This window comes from Cyrtonyx montezumae, unplaced genomic scaffold, assembly GCF_038088225.1.
Source record: "Cyrtonyx montezumae isolate F1298 unplaced genomic scaffold, pur_monq_1.0 scaffold_10, whole genome shotgun sequence".
Classification (NCBI taxonomy): Eukaryota; Metazoa; Chordata; class Aves; order Galliformes; family Odontophoridae; genus Cyrtonyx; species Cyrtonyx montezumae.
Window position 1 is genome coordinate 31,483,556 of NW_027071826.1, and position 19,499 is coordinate 31,503,054.

A 19,499-nucleotide genomic window follows, 5' to 3' on the forward strand; every position below is an offset into this window, starting at 1 on the left:
GCAAGTGTAAGACTGCTACTTCTGCTCCTTCAGTGGGGGCACCACGATTCTCAGGCCTATCTAAGGACACATTTCAGAGAAGGTCATCTCTGGATATTTACTTGATTCTTTCCTGGAGTTTTTGGGAAAATAAATACTGGTGTCTGCTGTATTATAGCATCTGAGTTTTGCTAATACTGATGAGTACCAGGACAGATACTTACTGCAAGTGCCAAATCTTACAAGGTCAATAACAAAGACTCTGATACAGTGATTTTAGCTTACTGCAGATACAAACTGCAGTAAGATGACAGGGAAGACTACAGAAAAACCCCACAGCAAAGTCAGCAGCTTTGAGTTGCCAAATTATACCCAACTGCAGACAACAATCAGGCAGTCAAACTTCTTCAGCAGAGGCAGCACCATCCGATCTCCATAGCATCTCTCTACCTCATCTGTCTTCAAAGTGCATTCTCAGTGCAAAAAGTAGAATTGAATTTAGAGGGGCTTACTGTCCCAAGTGAATTTCATACTAAGACCAGAATTCTTGCTTGAGTTCATATGCTGTAGCTTTGTTTGTGTTAAGTTCACTTCTGCATAGCGGAATGGTGCTGTCTTGGCTCTGTCCCTCAGCATCTATGTCCAACAGTGTCCGCTCCTCTACAGGATGACTACCCTGGAAAGGAAGCAGTGCAGGAAGTCCAGGTCTCTCTTCTACAGTGCTGCTGCTACTAGCAAAACAGGAGTCCAGATTGCTTGGAGTGTCAGTACTTGAACTGTTGGCAGAAGATTCACCCTTGGCATTGCTGGGTGACACAAACCACCACGGATCAAGTCGCTGCCGGCTGGCTGCGGGCCGAGGCCGAGGCAGGAACTCCAGTGTCTTGGGTCTTTCCAGCGTGGGGTCCTGCTGTGCATTCCATCGTCTCGGGGTTGGAGGAAAAACAAGGTTGGGGTCTGGCAGGCGAGGGACCTCATTTGGATCTCTACTTGGACTAGGTGTTTTTAATACACCTATCCAAAACAGAGAATGTGAAAGAAGAGGGAAACATGTTAGATGTCACTTCTAAAAGGTTCCGACAAATCTTATCGTATGTACACTGTGAAAACATTTTCAAAGCAGAAAGCCTCCATTCAGAACCTACAATCTCCATATCTTCAAGATTGAAGAGAATAACTGGTTTCTTTATTCCTATATCGTTCTCAACACATTGTGGAACACCTGATTCACTTGCCTTGCACAGGCAGAGTATTTTGTTCATTCTCTGATTTGTTTTCTTCATTCTCAGACTGCACAGCATGGATTTGACCTCCTGTCAGAGGTGAGGACTCTCCAAATCCTTTGGAAGATACATTATCCATTAAGAGCGGAATGGATCGGGGAGACACTTGCACAGCAGGATGCATGACACCTGTTTGCAGTGAGCTAGACCAACTCCCTAGAAGAGCCATTTAACAAAAACTAATGTAGATACTTCCTGTTGTTCTTGTTTGCTGTTTTTAAAACAGAACATAACTTCTCATGAATATCCTAATGAGTATTAACTCACACCTTACTGCAGACTGCCATTCAACAGACAAGCTCACATTTTGCTCAGTCTAATTAAATCAGACTTAATTTTCATATTCTAGTCCTTTTGTGAATTGCTAGGGCAAACAAGAAAAAAAAAAGGAAAGCATTAAGTTATCAAGTCACAGCCACTCCTAAAGGCTGTAACAATGACAACATTACCTACCCAGGAAAATCCTTCCCCTCAGCTTGCAAAGGAATAAGAGCAAGAGCAGCAGAGCTCCCACACTGCTTTAGAGATCCAGTCTTTACTGCCTTAAAGATTAGAATTTGCTTTGAAGTTGTAAAAGCAATACAAACAAGTGCATAAAGGCAACAGAGGTGGAATTCTGAGAAACTACTAAAAATGAACGGTATTTGTACCTTGAGACCATCCTTGTCTAAGATGCAATAATAATATGCTCTGCCTCACAACACAATGCAGAGTTCCTTGGGGTATAAGTGAGGGAATAGAGACTGTTACTGTATTATTCCAGTCACTATTTCTGTAAAGACAGTATCCATGAGCCCTGCTTGTGGGCTGGCAACAGGTGCTGTACATGCAACATGTTTACTTCCTAACAAGTATCTACACTGTTTGGGCCCTTCTTCTGAAGAAGAAAAGGAAGATGGCAGAAAACCTACCTGCTCCCAGTGCTCCAGTTAAACAGCTACTGGAAGGGCATCCACTGGTTGGGCACCCATTGACAACTAGTCCAGTCCCTTTGATGGCCCCATCAGAAGGTGTGCGCCTGTGCCCGCCTTGTTGGGTGTGGGAAGAGACCGTCACATGTGTGGGAGTGAGGGACTGGTTGGGGTCTTGTTTGAATCTCTCAATCTGGACATTAACTAGTGGGTTATTAATGGCTGGCAAGGGAGCCTTGACTGTCACAGGGCTGACGGGCATTTCATATACCACAATCTCATCACTGTCTGAGCGCAGCAGGGATCGGGTGGAATTACATTCGGAAATGGAAGACAGGGAAAGAAGGGTGAGGGATGTGGATGGCTCGCCAAGGAACAACATGTGCTCGTCTTTCTTGAAGATTTTTCGAGAAGGAGGGCTAGTGCTCCTGCGCGGGCGTCCAGCTCGCTGGAAAATGCTGTCACGTTTTTTCTTCTCTTCCTTGGGTGGCTCTGGCTCCTCTTCAATCAGTAGCTGACACTTCCCTGCTTCCAGCAGATCAAACCCCAGGCCTGCAGCAGCCAGAACAGCTCCGCAGCCAAGCAAGGCAACCTCACACCGTTTGTGGTGGGAGCCACTACGTTTGAGGCTGTTGGTGGGTGTCAGCTGTGGGGTGCTTGTAGCTGAGTTCACAGGAGTAGACTCATCATTGGCATCGCTAGAAGGCCCATCCCAGTCATCATTCTTCTGAAACGGGATGCAGAGGTATGACTGGTTGTGCCCAGGTGAAGGGTGCACTTTCCCCTCCCCATTAAGACATTCGCTGTCTTCATCATCTGGAAAGCAAATGAGAAAAAGAGTACTTTGCACAGATGCAAGACTTTGGCTAATTTCACTGTCTCAGGAATATACATGAGAGTTAAGCTTCACAGAAGATGCACCATTTACCAACTTCCAAATGCTCACAAGCTATTGTTCTCAAAATAGACAGATTGAGATGAGTAGCTGGAAACACCACCAAAGAAGTTATTAACATGCTGATTTGTTCATGATCCATTAGGGAAACAGCATATCAGAAGTAGCCTATGCTCCAGTTACCTTCGAAGTTTCTATGTATAGGAGCAATGAGTGAGGAGGTATGATAAGGATCTGTCCTTGCAAGAAAAGGTGTGATTATACTGCTCATTGAAATATTAACAGAAAAGGAGTTGAAAGGTAGCATGGAAAGAAGAGGGGAATTAAGAGAAGCTTGCTATTGTACAAGAATAAACAAAAAAATGAAATTCTACACGTGAAGGTGGTTAATTCACTAAGAAGAAAGTAAAAGCAGATGCCATCAAAATGAAAACATTACTGTAAGGCAAAGACAAGGAAAGAAAAAATTCATTCAAATACAAATGGAAGCAGAATGTCAAAGCAGAATATCAAACGAGAATATCAAGTCCAGGTAAATTCTTTACCCATCTCTGCTAAGCTGGTGAATCCTGGAAAAGCAGGCGCGGTTCTCTGGATCTTCCCTAGGTTTGGTGCACTGGATGACCACTGTTTGTATCCTTCTACCAGAGCTTTCAGACTGAAATAATAGAAAGAATAAAATGTAGAGTGCTGACAAGAAACTATAATTCCTCCCTTCTATATACTCCATTACTCTATTTAGGGTATGCCTTAATCCAACTTAATTACAGATTTAAGATCCTCTGCCAGCAAGATTTTCACAATGCTCCCCTCATTTATAACTGTGTAACAGACAAAAGATCTCTGATGACTAACAATAGCTATGAATGCAGAGTAAACACAAAGCACTACTACAGAAATTAGATGAGACTGTTTCTTTTAAAACTAAGGCAAACAAGCCATGGCAGGTATAAAATAAAGTGCCAGTAGGAGCACTTTATTTCTAAAGAAAACGTTGCATTGAAATACTCACACTCCAAAGCATAAGATACAGATTATGGAAAAATGGGTAACTAAACACCATAATTCTTGTTATTTCTTTTAGTTACAGACAAAAAAATGTTTTAAAAAAGTAAATTCCTACATTGAAGTCATCTGAGTTTAAAGGCTCTTGCTTTGCACCTAACCTTATTAATAGATATTCATTATCATCACCCTATAAGTTTCCTGCACTACTGTCACAGCATCAGAAACAACAGCAGTAAGCTGCACAATTTTCTGACCTCAACAAGCAAACAAGATTTATTTTTCAGTCATCAATAGTCTCTGAACTGAGAGTTTTGTGGTGTCCTTCTCTGAACTTCAACATTAAACACATCAGTGCTGGTGAAAAGCTTAAAAGCACTCAAAAAATTGAATGAAAGCTGACAATATCTGTGGACGGTCTGAATGATCTCAGCTGGACATACATCTATTTGTAATTGTAGGAATTGAAAGAGACCTCTTTCAGCAACACAACCAACTTGTGCTGTCCTTTGAGAAGACAGTGTGCATATGCTCAAACCCTCTTTTCTTTCCAAGGGAAGGATTGTAATCAAGTCTCTCTCGTTATTCTCATTTTTCACTAGAATCACCCTGCACTTCTAAGATTACTTTCACAGCAGGATTTCAAGGTCATATTATATCAACATGCTAAGAATTTTTTTTTTTGCCCTGGTATATATTTTTCCTCTACCTTCAACCTAACAGGGAAGTCCTGCTTATTACGAGACTAGCTATATTTTTATGGCAAAGTCACAAGGTCTGAGTTGGATTCAGTACTTGGTTCAGTTGGTTGAAAATCAATCTATAGACATGACTTTTCAAATGTATTTTCTATTCCCAACATTAAGAAATAGTTTCAGATTATACTAAAAGCATCTTGTACAGTTCCCATCTATCTTCAGAGATCATCATTTTCCCATCCTTAATCATTCTGGCATACACAGTACCCTGTTATGAACGTGAATCCAGGCAGCACAGTGCTGAATCTTATTTGTCAAGAAAGACATCCACAAGATTTTACAACGTAAGTGCAATCCCCAGCAAATAATGCACGTTGTATCTGTATTATCCACATGTACAACATACATAGGATAAACACTGTAAAGCAGAAGCATATTAAGAGAAAGCTGGTAAGTGAAAGTGAATCGTTTTAGCAGAACAATGATGTCTAAAAGAGTGTAAACAGAACACAGGCTGACAACTACTGAGAGAGACTTCTATGCGGCTGTGCAAACACTATCCTCTCTATGCAAAGACAGCAATGACTATAGTCATAAGCAACAGGCAGCAGTGAACTTCAGTTAGGCCTTTACTTCATAGTCAAAATGAACAGCCTTGGAAAGTGCCTTTTATTATTCAGGAGGACACATTAACTTTGACTTATCAGAAAAATCTCCCCTTGCCAAAATCAGACAGATTTGCTTTTACTGATGTAGCATAGTTTAAACTGAACAGAAATACAAATAGCTACCAGAATAATTTTGTGGCTTACTAAATTTCCTTCTGTGTTACAAAATCTATATTTTTCCCCTTTATTTTCACTCCTCCTCTCCCTCTCCCCCAAATTATAAGCAATACTATCAGGAGACTCTGAAGATCACTGCAGAGGATATTCCTGAGAATACACTGTAAGATCACAACTGAATTTTCACAATGCTATTCCAACATAAAGCTTAATCCAGTCTCAGCAATTCAGCATAGCAACTTTCTGCTGCTGTATGTATTTCATATGCTCAAAGATAAATGCAGAAAGGTGAATAATAAGTAATCTCTTCAAGATTCAAGTCACAGCCACCCCTAAAAACACTAGAAATTTTCATAGCAATTCCTACAATCTAATTCTTCCATAAAAATCTGATAATGTCCTATGGAAAAAAAAAACATGGAAAGTGATGAAAAAGATGAAGATTTGTGTTGACTTGGCCACAGAGCTGCATAAGCACGAAGAATAACAGCACTGCTGTTAACAGAATAGCATCATGAGGAAACATTAAACTGGACTTCCCTCCACTAAGTCCAGCTCTTCACTTAATTCTAATATTTTATCCCCTATCCTCCCAAATTAGAATTAGACAAAAAAAAAACCAAAAAACTAAGCAGAGAAAGTACTTTATCATCTGAGGCACTAATTTTTACCACAGTCCTATTCCATTTAAATAATTTGCAGTCTGACATGATCCTTTCAGTAACTAATGGACAGGATGTAAGAAAGAAGGGATGGACTATTTGCAGAGACTGCTGTGATAAGACAAGGGAAAATTATTTCAAACTAAAAAAGGAGGAATTTAGATTAGATATAAGGAAGAAGTTCTTTAAAATACAGGTGGAAAAGCACTGGTATAGGTTGTCCAAAGACTTGGTGGATGTCCCATCCTTGGAGACATTCAAGGCCAGGCTGGACAGAGCTCTGAGCACCCTGGTCTCACTGTAGGCATCCCTATTCATTGCAGGGGAGTTGGGCTAGATGGCATTTAAAGGTCCTTTCCAACTCAAATGACTCTATGATCTCAGTGAGAAGCAGTTCATTTATGTTAACCACACTGCCCTCTCAGCAATACTATCACATTTCAAGTACTCTGCAAAACACTGCCATCTTACTGAGAGCAACCACAGCTAGCAAGTAACTCTTTTTCAGGAATCTGTGTTCAAGAGCAACTCACTTCTTCAGAAAGGAACAGAAGGAAGAGAAAAAACAAAAACAAAATCAGAAAAAGGCTTATTTCCAAAATTCTAAGCCTTATTTCAAGGGAGAAGTGTTTTTTCCTACCAGCTTCATCCATCTTTTTTAATAATTAACAATCATAAAATAAGACATCAGCTTTAATTTAATCAGCTCCATCTATAAAACAGGTAAAGTATAAACAGCAAGCTGTAGTAGCTTCCTCCATATTGTCCTGTTAAAACAAGTGTTAAGAGTACCTTGGATAGAGAATGCAATTTAGTAACACTTAATACTGAATACTTTGATCTAGGTCCTTCTGCACAGGACTGTAGTGGTGACACAGTATATAAATATTTATTTGCCAGGAGTTTCACACCCACGCACATAATACTAAATTATAATCATTGATCTTATATTCCCTGCTAAAAAAATATAGCTGAAGCCAAACTATCAGTTTAGCAGTGGAAGCAGTTTCAGATTCACTAAAAAAGGACACATATTCAAACCTCTCAGAGTCTTAGGTCATTAAAATATACTTATGTTTTAAGTGTAAGAAAAAAAATGAAGTCACAAAACAAGAATTTATAGTGAAGGGCCAGGTACAGCTTGCATCTCTGCTAAAAAATCACTTTCAGGTTGTATTCACCCAAGGTGCATGTGTACTTTTCAAAAGCTGGAAAAGAAGATATTTGCCTGGCTCTGTCAGATACTTCATAAACAATAACGGAAGAAAAAAACTGAGTTGAGAATTGTAAAATAACTATTTTCAGTTGTAATATGAAACAAAGTTAAGCCTGGAAAATAAAAGGCTACAGAGAAATAGTTCTTCATAGCTAAGGAGAAGTTCTGCTTAAAATAAATGTAAGGTAATACCAGACAGGAAAAGCATCAGGTCTGTGTTTGGACCCTCAGCAAGGGAACGAACACAGTACAGTTCTCTAATCTGTTTAATTTCTAAAGCCTTTGGTACAGAAAATATGTAAGTAGAAAAATGCTTGCAAGAGGACAGGCAAATCTCCTGGGAAACAGCTGATAACCAGTTTCAGAACATGGACACCAATCTGATTCCAGGCTCCCTCCTCTTACCTGTCCTCTCCTGCACCTAGCTCCCGGTGACAGAGTGAGCTTGGTCCCCAGGTGCGTCCTTTTTTCTTCTGGCCTCTCTTCTCTTCTTCTTCTCCTTCCTCCTTTGGAAGGACTGAGTTTCGTCCCCATGTTTTACTGCTTTCAGCAGGAGTCACTTCACAAGCAGGAAAAAAGAGGAAAATGGGAAAAAAAGACAATCAGGTAAACACATAGGTCCCAAAGCAAAGTAAAGAACACTTGAATTGAAAAATTCACTAATTTCCCATAATTTTCATCATGTATGAACACTGATCTAACAAACAGATATCTTCAAAATGACTACAGATAGAAATAAAGCCTATCTTCTCTTTCAGAAGAATTGACTGATATCAGAAACACAAGAATCGTGTTAACATTACTTTCACACTTCTAATACACTCTTATCTCCCTAATTCTGAATTATTAAGGGGAACACCATTTTAATGGTGAGCACCCTTGGTTCTCTTTCTTCCCATCAGTTCTCTGTACAATCAAGCAGCAATCTTTCAAGGGCATAGGTAAGGCTCAGGCTCCAAAGAATACCAGACCCACCACCCTCCCAACCAAGTACCAACAATTTTTCTCTCTCTAAATTCATACATGCAGGGCACAAAGCCAACATTTTAGGAACATTTCTTTTTACAGTCCTGTCCTAGATATGGAATCTTGGCATCTTACCACGCTGACAGACTGCACATTTCCCAAATTCAATACTACATTGAGCTCCTTACACTGTATGGCCCTGAGTCTGGGAATAATGGTAGGACTTGCAGGAGGGCTGGAGCAGCTACTGATCAAGCTCTTCCTTTTATCCATTGTTGGAGAAGCCTGCACAGTGAATTTATGCTGAAAATCTGTTATCAAAAGAAAAAAATACAAAACAAATGTAGAAAAACAGTAAAAACTCTTCTTAAATACAAGAAGAAAAAGAAATAATGGTAACTTGTAAAAAAAGCCAATATCCTTTATTAAAATGATCATTTTGAACACTAATGTGTTAAACTGCAACATTTTTACTAGGAATAGTATACATTAGTAAATATGTGACATCACAATCTCACTTCCTGTCCTTATAATTAAAATAAGTTCCCTTTGAGGAACACTAGCCACAGAAACACCAAGTTTATTTAGCTCCTAGATGCCAAAGGTGCGTTTTTCTCAAAGTAAATCCAATAACTTGAACTGTGCACATATGAGCACAAGAGAGCCACCAATGCTACAAGATTTCACTTGCTCCTTTCATTTTTCCCGACACTGTTTGCATCACCAACCTGAAGGCAGGCTGATGTTATTGCCATCTTTTAACTTGAGACGACTCTTCTTGAACTTCCCCATGCGTTTCTTCACTCGAGGCTTCTCCTGACACAGCTGGTGGATGATGATGTTGAGCTCCCTTTCCAGGATGTCAATCTCACGTTCTGCCAACTCCTGTTCTCGCCTTCGGAGAAGCTCCTCATGGTTCTTCTGTTCAACAGCAGCACGAGTCAGCTCTTCTTCCCACGTGCGAAGCTCCTGCAGGGGGATCAGAAAGGAGAAAGAAGAACAGCTACCTCGTGACCTGTGGGTTAAGGCTAACAATATCCATTCTGAAGGTATAGCAGCACTTACTTGTGTTCCCAGCACAGCTAATGCCACTACTCAAAGGCTCAGCTGAACATTAATAAACTGAAAACAATGTTTAAGAACTTCTATGATTGTTACTGAAGGCCCTTCAAATCAGTATTAACATTTGGACATTATTTATTATTACTGCTATTATTTTTTTTTATTTTTTATGTTTTAAGAAAAGTTCTCTACTCAGCACTTGTAAGGCCACAATTGGAGTACCTTCTGTCTCCTTAGTAGAAAGGAGACATAAACATACTGGAGAGAGGCCAGTGAAGGTCTGCTGAAATAGTGAAAGAACTGGAGCATCTCTCCAAGAGGAAAGTCTGACAGACTAGGACTAGAGAAGAGAAGGCTCTGGGGTTTCTTATCAGTATGTACAAATAACTGAGGGGAGGACTCAAAGAAGACAGTACCAGGCTCTTCTCAGTGGTGTTCAGAGATAGGACAAGCAGCAGTGGGCACAAACACACAGAAGGTTGTCTGAACATTAGTAAACACTTCCATACTGTGCAAGTGATGGAGCACTGGTACAGGATGCCCAGAGAAGCTGTAGAATCTCCTTCCTCGGAGACCTCAAAAGCCACCTGGACATGGGCCTGGGCAACCTGCTCTAGGCAGCACTAGTTGAGCAAGGGTGGGAACAGATGATCCCTGAGATCCCTGCCAACCTCAACCACTCTGTGATTCTAAGGAAAGACAACGAATCCTAAATTCAGTGTAATGAGACAAAATGCTGAAATGCACATTTTTAGGAGTCATTAGAGATTGCCACGTACTTGGGAACTCATTTTGCAAGATTTATTATCTGTAACATTGAAAAAAATTAATTCTTGTTTTCCCATTCAGTAGAAACATGTATTAACTTCATAACTGACTTAGACTGTTTAAAAATAATCTTGCCAATTCATGCATCCTAAAATAGCACAAAACCCAAGTCTAACATAAAAATCAAATTAAAAAGTACCACAAAAAGGTTGTTCCCATCAGTTATAATCAAGTGTGGTTCCTTCTCAGACATAAAAAAAAAAGTGTAACTTGAAGTCTTCTACAATTCATTTTGTCAACAAAAAAATGCAATTGTCTGTGAGATCCCAAAGTCTCCTGTTCTTCTCACTTTACTCCTCTCACCACAAAGACAAAAGTATTCACTACTCACAGTAATTATCTCCAACGGGATAATTCCACCCCAGAAGGTAAAAAGGTAAAAAGACTCCAGATTGTACCTCATCTGATCAGATTTGTTTTATTATTATTAAAAATAATATAATTGCTGCCTGTGCCATTAACACAGAGGTTTGGTTCATGATACTCATGAGGTGACTAGGATATCAAACTTTCTTTCCTTGTCGCTATAAAGAAGCGCACAGTGCTCAAAACATGACAGCAGCCTAGCTACTATTGGTTTCATCTTCTGTTTCTCTGCTGAAGTTTCTGGTTTCCAAGAGCTGTTCCAACAAACTTGTGCCATCAAACCACACAGTGCAGCAGGGTAATGCCTATCAGCTTTTTCCTCAAAAAGCTGCTGTAGTATATGCATAGAAAATGCTTTATGAACCACTGTGGGGCTTATCACCATTCACAAGATATTCCTTCTATTTCTCTGTCTCCTAAACTGAACTTCTGAGCCAAAATCACATTGGCTTTTAATAATGAATTTACTTTTAGGCAAGAGAACCAAAAAAATTACTACTTCAGTGAATGACTGCAGGACTTCATGACAACATCTGTAGTGTCTATAAAGACCTTAAAACAGATGCAGCAAGCTCTGCTTTCTTTCTGACAGTACGCTTGAAGAGTAAGACTTCAATTCTTTTCACTCCTACTCTTTGAGACTGATGATCACAGTTGCTTTTATTCCTACTAGGATCTTCATTTCCTGCTGTTTAACAGATTAATTTTAACCACAAGAATTGTTGGATTATTTTCCTGGTAGTATTCACGCTTATATTTTATCTCCTTTGGCCACATCCACAGCTTGGTAAACACAAACCTGACAGAAACAAAGATGAGCTCTGTGCTGAAGTATATAGACTGATGCGCTCTCTCATTTTTAATGCTAACAATTACAGAATCACAGGGGTTGGAAGGGACCTCTAGAGATCATTGAGTCCAACCCCCCTGCCAAAGCAGGTTCCCTACACCAGGTTGCACAGGTAGGTGCCCAGGCAGGTCTTGAATGTCTCCAGAGAAGGAGACTTCACAACCCCAGCTAACCACTAACACTCTTTGAATCTCTAAATCCTGCATATACAGAGCATTTGCTATGCTCAACAAACGACTTATGACTTCATCAATACCCATTTAATATACAAACCAAATCCACGTGTAAACAGCCAGACTGGAAATTATTATTGGGCTTCTCGGTTATGATGTATTATAAGACAAATATAACTCAGCATAGGAATTTGCATAGTGTGTAATAGACAGTATGCTCACTACAATATTCGAGTAACAGCTGAAGATGCAGACATTCATTTTATTTAAAATTCTGCCTCAGCATACATCAAAACTCACCATTTACTCAAGGACTTACTACAACCTGAAGTAAAGCACATACAAAATTAACTTTGAGGTGCCCTAAAAAGATGATCCCTGAATAGGAAGTATTCTATCAAACAGTTGAACTACAATCCAGAGAACACAAGCAAGGACTGTTTTTCTCTACTTACTTTTTCTTTGGCTCTGAGCTGATCAAACATCTCTTGGATCTCTTGTTTCCAGTCTTCCTGAAGGGAATGGAAGGAATCTTTGGGCATTTCAAAGAAACCGGACTCTTCTATGGCGGTGAGATGGCCTAGGATACTGGCAAAGGAAGGTCGTGAGTGTGGGTCAGGGTTCCAACAATCTAGAACAGGACAAAGACAAGCAACTATTAAGCACCTGCTAGTAAGAAGGCTTGAGATGACGACTGGTATTTTACTGATCCCTAGTGGATAAAAATGGCATGTACACTGTGTTACCCCATCTCCCATTTCTCACTTTCATTGACTACTGTGTAATCACAAATCAAGTGTGGAATTTCTAAATTGTGCTCACAAAGCATAGATGATGTGTTAAACGTTTATACATAGTTCATTTATCATATTTACATTGCAGAGGTGCCAGACATATTGTAAAAGGGCTCCTATCTATCAGAGCTCCTTCTGAAGCTAAGCTGAGCCATTATGAATTTCTTCCACAGAACTAAAAAACTCCTGCAAAGCATCCTGTGCGTACTTGGGTAAAGTACTGGGCACTCCGAGGGAAAACACAAAGTTCAAGAAGATTTTGACAACAAATTATTTGTGAGAAATTTGTTTAATAAGACTTTATTTTCCCATTTGCTTTTACAAGAATCCACAGTTAAACAAGATTTTTCATCAATCTAATGCACTGACCTAACCAATTACTGATCTACAGCAACACAGAATTTTAGGTGCCCTTATTACTACAAAAGGCAATTCAACTGGTGATGGTATGAAAAGATTGTCCCTCTTACAGTGAGGGAAAATCAACACTGAAAACAGAAATGAAAATGGAAAATAATACAGAGGAACACAATCTATGAAATCAAGATCATGTTTTTAAAAGTTACTAAATAAAAGAATTTGACTTAAGCAATGCTTTTGAATGTGAAATTATTACTCATTCAATCCTCCCTCTGACTTCACCATTATTTCAACTCCTGCAGAAAACATCACCTGCTCATTCTTTATTTTCCCATCCTGAAGAATAACGTGCTCAAGTGTCAACACGTACCCTTATTCTTTTAAGTACTGCAAGATTCCTGCATGTCAAACTTCAACAAGAACCAAACAGGAAAACTGAACGTGCAAACATCTCTCAAAGACATGGGAAGCAGCTTTTGCGTATAAGTGGAAAACACTAGTATGTTGGTCTCTCTCTATATGCTGTACTATCACTGCCTAGAATGGCTGCTACGTCTGAGACAAAAATTGTCACATTAAAAAACAAGAATAATATAAATACTAAAAAGTTGCCTAAACTTTAGCACTGGGGAAGAAGAACAGCATCATTCCTAAACATTTCCTGTGATGTCCTAAAAACATTTGCTTAATCAGTTCTGTGGATTGAGATACATCAAGAAGCATCTGTAATTAAAAAATAAACAAAATTCCACAAAAATCTGTGCAACCGCTGACACTTTTTTTTGCAGATCTTTTTTCTGCTTTGATTTTACTGACATTTGGCAGCTCTGCTTTTGAAACTGCTGATATCAAGATGGTATTTAAGCATCCAATCAAGTTCCAGAAGGCATAAACTGGAACACATTTGTCTTTGTGGATTTCAAATTGTTTCTCTTACCGAAGCAGAGAACTGAGGATGTTAAAAGTATTCTGAAGGTCCCCTGCTGCTGACCAATTAGCAGAGATGGCTGATACAGCTGGACTGTCAGTAGCATAATCTCTGCCCCCCTTGCTCAGGTTTTAGGCATGGCAAAGCAAACATGACCCAAAGTAAATCAAAATGCTGCAGCCAGCCCAATGCATGAATGAGTGAGCAGGATAACTATGCAGGTGGCCGTGGCTTTTTTTCTCCAGGCCCTACATCTACCATTATTTGCACTAATGAGGACAGTCAAAACATACAAGTCTTTTCTGTGAAGAGGTAAAGTTCAGCTTTGTTTTCTCACTGACGACCACCAGAGGAGTAATTCAAAAGCAAAAGAAACATTAGGGGAACAAGAGTTCACAGAGATGTGAAACAGCCTGAAAAACGCTTCTGGTGATGGGGCAGAAAGTAATTGTTCTTTTATTCTCTTCTTCTCCCTACACATGGAGAAGCCCAGCATTTCAGAGCAATATGCTCCTGGGTTCAAGCACAGGCCATGCACCTCTACCCAACTTTCCCAAGAGAGGGCATTATTTTTTAATACCATCATCAGATACATCACATTTCAGAAATTCAGGGTTCCTCATTTTAGGGAGTCATGCCAAAACAAATTACCATGGCAAAACACTATGCTGTAAGTTTCAGAAGCCAGTTCCAGTTGCAGGTGTAGTAAGTTAGAAGAAACATTAAACAAGGAACTGCAACTCCATCCAGTAGAATACCTCCTTTTTAGCAAAACAATACATGATATTTCACTTTAACTGAAGCCTGTCATCTACTGAAAAGAGAAGTGAAAAAATATTCCAAAGCAGAAAAATCTACCAGAAACATTTTCTTGCATGAAAAATTCCTTTCTTGGAGTTAAAAACACCACTGAAGGACACAAAACCTAAGGTTCAGTGTTTGATGTAAATGCTTCTATGATTCCACATCAACCTGACAATGCTCAGCAAGGTGTTCAAGCTATGACCTCCAAAATAAGTTGAAGGTGTCAAACTGTCATTTCATGTCAAGTTTTGGTGTCAGTTCATTTTTGCTACAAGAAATCAAGCTGGATGATGACAACAATAGCTCTCATGGTAAAAAATGGATGGGAATTCCACATATTACTTTCATAACAAGATAATTGTTACAGCACATGAACAGCTACACCAGGGTCCTGTAAAAACTTGCAGCATCAAATGATCAATGTGAGTAATCTGTGCTCAAAACCAACACCAGGAGGCAATGCTAAACAGCATTCTAGGAACAGCATAAACTGTACTAACCATACTCACACTAGAGCTGGCTTACCTTCCATTAGTTTGGCAAAAGGCTCTGGACATGTGGAAGGGATTGGAAGAGCAAGTTTATTCATGGCAACACCGTAGGCTACTGCAAGACCATCAATTCCTCGGAACGGCACTTCTCCTGTTAGCAGCTCCCAGAGCAGCACACCGTAACTACCAGGAAGGAAAGAGAGAAGAGTCTAAGTGTTTGATTTTAATGCACTCTTGGTTAACCAAGAGGATAGCACATGAACCTATCAGGGTGCCTCTGGTACACTGAAAAATTTACATCTTTTCTGGGTAAGTTCATTGTGGTTGCCAAGCTAACAAAGTGCTTTATTTTACTTCTTTTTTAATTTTTTTTTTAATTAGTTAGTGAAGACTTAAAGTAACTCAAGAGTGTAAATAAAAATATTTTTGGAAGTGTGCTAACACCTACACTGACACTCAAAAAATGTAAAACATCTTTATTGATACCTTTGGGAAATCTTTAAGAATACTGAACAGATTTACTCAAAATCATTTTTTGCTCTTTTATCAACCATGTATGTTACACATGAACTAGACAGATAACCTGTGGGAACTTAGAAAGATTAATATTTGACTAAATTGCAAGAGAGGAACGTGAAGAAAAAGCTTCTTATCAGAGTGAGAATGAGAACCACTGAAATGCGAAGGGCAAATAAAGGTCACTGGAGGGGTATTTATTTGTAAAAAGCTGTGTATCAGCTTGCCTTTTCTTAACTGCTAGCATTTTATCAAAAACTCCAACGAAATCACCACATAGTAATCTAACAATCCTAACTTCTACATTCCGAACTCTGGATTAATAATGAGGATGTCAAGAAATGTTAAATAATATCAAGCAATAAAACCAGAAATTTTTCTTTTCGGATAGCAATAGCAATTATAAGAGGACAGAGGTTGTTACAGTAACAGAACACAGCAGATTCTTCCTCTTGAATCCTGTGGTCAAAAAGGAAAAATCCATTATTAGCATAGTCATCACCTCATCAGTTCGTTTTAAACCCATCAGCAGCACATAAAATATACTTCTGCAGTTTCTAACTTTGCTTAGGTTTCAAACCAAAGTAAAAGAGACTTTTGTAAAAAAAAAAAAAAAAAAAAAGTTGTCCTAAAAATGCAATTGCATTATCTGAATGTCTTCACCTGCTTACGACATCTGATCAATTAACAACTAAACATGAACTATAATCATTTCTCTGACTAGTCCTAAACTGCACCCAAAGCAGCCTTTTGTGCAACTGCAGATATAACGTGGTAACTCCATTTCCTTGAGTTCAGAATATAATACAGTAAACCATCCAAGTGAAAATGGACAGCAATATATTAATTTTAAAAAACAAAGCTATGTCAGCATATTTCATTTTACACAGGTCACTCCAGAAGTTATGCCAATTTATTTCCATAGAAACTACCACAGATACAAAGAACGCAATCACACACTTGTTTGGGTGAGCAAATTTTCAGCTACAAAATGCTATTTTACAACATAGTCACCACTATTAACTATGCATTTTTACCAGCAATGTACAAGAGCCTGCATGCTGTGCTTATAAAAAACTGCACCAGTGGAGGTGACCCACTGTTTCACAGCTGCTGTCATGGTATCATTGCTAGAAAAATGCACTCCATGCAGTCCACCTTTCATTGTCCCAAACAGATGGAAATCAGAGGGTCCAAAGCTGGACTATACAGTAGATGTGGTAGGTCACTCCAGCAAAGACTGAAGACTGTGGAGCACCAAAGTGGTATGGGGCCTGCACCTAGCATATCTAATAATCTACATGGATCTGGTCTCCTTTACACCATCTCCCGCATTCATTTAAAGTATTTCATATCCATTTGCTCTGCAATTCCATATAGCTTCCTTAAAAGACCATCATGAAGTTGTGCAACCACTCTTCTTATTGTTCTTAAAAAGAATTTCTCGATGTTGTTACTATTCTTCTTCAGATTAAAGCACTATTACAGCAGACTTTGTTACTGCACTTGCAAAGACATTAAGCCAAAGCACATTTTTTGATAACTGGCATACTGCACTATGTTGAAGGCCTCCTAAGCACACCCAAAGATCAAATGAGCTTTTCCTCCTAAAAGCTCCCTGAATAGCTGTTCTATGAAACAGTAACCTTGGTAGCTAAAATATTCATGTATTGTCCATGGTTTAAAGTGCCATTCACTCTACCCATTGGGAAAGAATCATTTTTCATCACAACTATCTATTTTTACTCTCTCTCCATCCCACCCCCACCAAGCCTTTTTCAGCTGTAACTGCTGTTAGCAATAAGATTGTCCAACTTGGATGACTTTTTCTATTTAATGGTGACATTTTAGTTGCTAGGGATTCCATCTCTGCTGCTAATTTTTGAAAACAAATATTTTTCCCATCTACACAACCTTTTGAATTTTTTTCCTACATAATTCATACTTTTCATGTTATAATGTCCCACTGATCATTTCTTTCCATCAGAGTTTCTTAATTTCTTACTAGAATTAGATATTTCCCTTCATGGAATTGTTAGAAAAATGCTACCGCTGTGGTCAAAACATTTCTTATGCAGAGTTGTTTGTTTGTTTTATTTAGTATTAAATACAGATCCATCCATTTAGTTTTCTAATGTGACACAAGGCATACATATTTCAGGAAAGCACAGTCTATGAGAAGCTAATGCCATCTCTTCCTGACTAGAAGCTGACTTCTAGTCAGCTAGCTAACTAGTTATCTAGCTTAGCTAACTAGGCTGAAAATACTGCTTCCACGTAACTAATGTCATTTTAACAAAAGTCATTCCAAGTGGTTAAGCAACAAGAGCGGGGCTGCTGAAAAGAGTGTTTTCCATATAATTCATAATCCTCTGGTTGAGAATTAAAAGAACAGATTTCTATGAAGAGGGCCCAGGAAGAAAGAATCAATGAGTTGTACTCATTCTCAACTGGAAAGAAAGCTCTTTTTTTTTTTTTTTTCCAGCATCCACTAGGAATTTCTGGACTTTAATTACAAAATGAACCATGTGATACACACCATGTGTTCAAATCAACTGACACTTGTATGAATAATTAACCGTTTTCCAGTGATCCAGTAATCCCTTAAGCCATTTAACATCAGGTTCAATCTTACACATTAGGTTTTGAGGAAGGAGGAGGCTGGAGGTCTGCAGGATTTCACATGTGATTCTGCCACCTTCCTTGGCAATCCGTGAACTTTAAACAAAAAACAAAAAACTAAATTCCTCTCACTTATATTGTTTAATAGTATTTTCACTGTAGGTTCCTCTTCTGCATAGTCCTTGGAACAGTACCTTCTATAATAAAGCAACTCTCAACACACCAAGGAGACCCCAGCAGCAACAGAAATTAGAATATTACTTTTGCTAAGACAAAAAAAATTGAACTTTGTTACATTTTTAATGGTAATTAACAGTACTTTTGCATATTATTCAACTGGTAGCTCCAGAGATTACAAGTAGTTATTTCATACCAGTCAGTTGTGTATGATTCTCTCACATGCATTTCTAACAGTATTGCTACTCAACAGTTATCTGCCAGGAACTGGTATCTTGCCAGTGCTTCATTTCACACAGAAGCCTACAGAAGCCTGCAAGCAGTCAGAAGATGAAAGTGCTTGCCAACAATTGATTCAAATGAAGCATTCTAGTGACCAAAGTATCAACATCACTGAAAGCATGAAATAACTTGATAACTAATCAGGTAGTTCTAGGCAGCTTCTGTACTGAATTCCCAAACAGAGATTCAAATCCTAATTATTTAACTGATCTCAGAGGAGAATCAGCTTAGAAGTATCTGAACTGAGGAACCATAGGAATTCAAATGAATCTTGCGAGGTTGTGCTTTATCTTCTTCACATCATATTGATAGCACTACTTTCTTTTAAGCTACACAGGTCAAAAATAAGTTGGTAGAAAACAAAAAATTTAAACGACAAATTTGGATTTGATTCCTACAAGCATAAGCTTGCTGTGCAATATTGGATAAACTGTCATATCCGTGCTTCAGTTTCCCTCCCCTGCGAATCCAAAATGAACTCCTAACTCTCCTCTCAAACAATCACTTGACTTACAGGTACTATCTGACTTAAAATGTTAGCTTTTGCCCTCCCTGCAGTGTAAGCAGAAGGTTTCTGTTACAAACCTAAAATTTATGGGTGCAGTACAACTTTCATAGCAACACAGATTTTTCACTAGCAAGATTTTCAAAGTGCCATTACCATCAACAAGCTTTACAGTAACCAAGACTGTGGTGATTACAGTGTTAAGACATCAACGCATGGGAGTATTCCTCTGCCTTGTCATGTTCTTTGCTAGCACTCCTGGAGAGTGGGGATTTCGTTGCCTTTTTTTTAATAGAGTTTGATAGATTATTGAAAGGAATTGTACAAACATGTTATTTACG

The 19,499-nt window shown here is 38.8% G+C and overlaps 1 protein-coding gene across 1 annotated transcript in view; it reads right to left on the reverse strand.

The window, feature by feature from the left end:
- Window positions 1–218: 218 nt before the first annotated feature.
- The window catches only part of MAP3K9 (mitogen-activated protein kinase kinase kinase 9), a 41,887-nt gene continuing 22,606 nt past the window's right edge, over window positions 219–19,499 (reverse strand). Inside the window, exons 4-11 of the mRNA XM_065755710.1 lie at window positions 15,091–15,239; window positions 12,135–12,310; window positions 9,129–9,369; window positions 8,589–8,711; window positions 7,840–7,993; window positions 3,614–3,726; window positions 2,174–2,989; window positions 219–993 (exon numbers count right to left, since the gene is read on the reverse strand). Of these exons, the coding sequence (XP_065611782.1) occupies window positions 512–993; window positions 2,174–2,989; window positions 3,614–3,726; window positions 7,840–7,993; window positions 8,589–8,711; window positions 9,129–9,369; window positions 12,135–12,310; window positions 15,091–15,239 (2,254 nt within the window). The 3' untranslated portion in view covers window positions 219–511. The remainder of the gene's footprint in view (window positions 994–2,173; window positions 2,990–3,613; window positions 3,727–7,839; window positions 7,994–8,588; window positions 8,712–9,128; window positions 9,370–12,134; window positions 12,311–15,090; window positions 15,240–19,499) is intronic.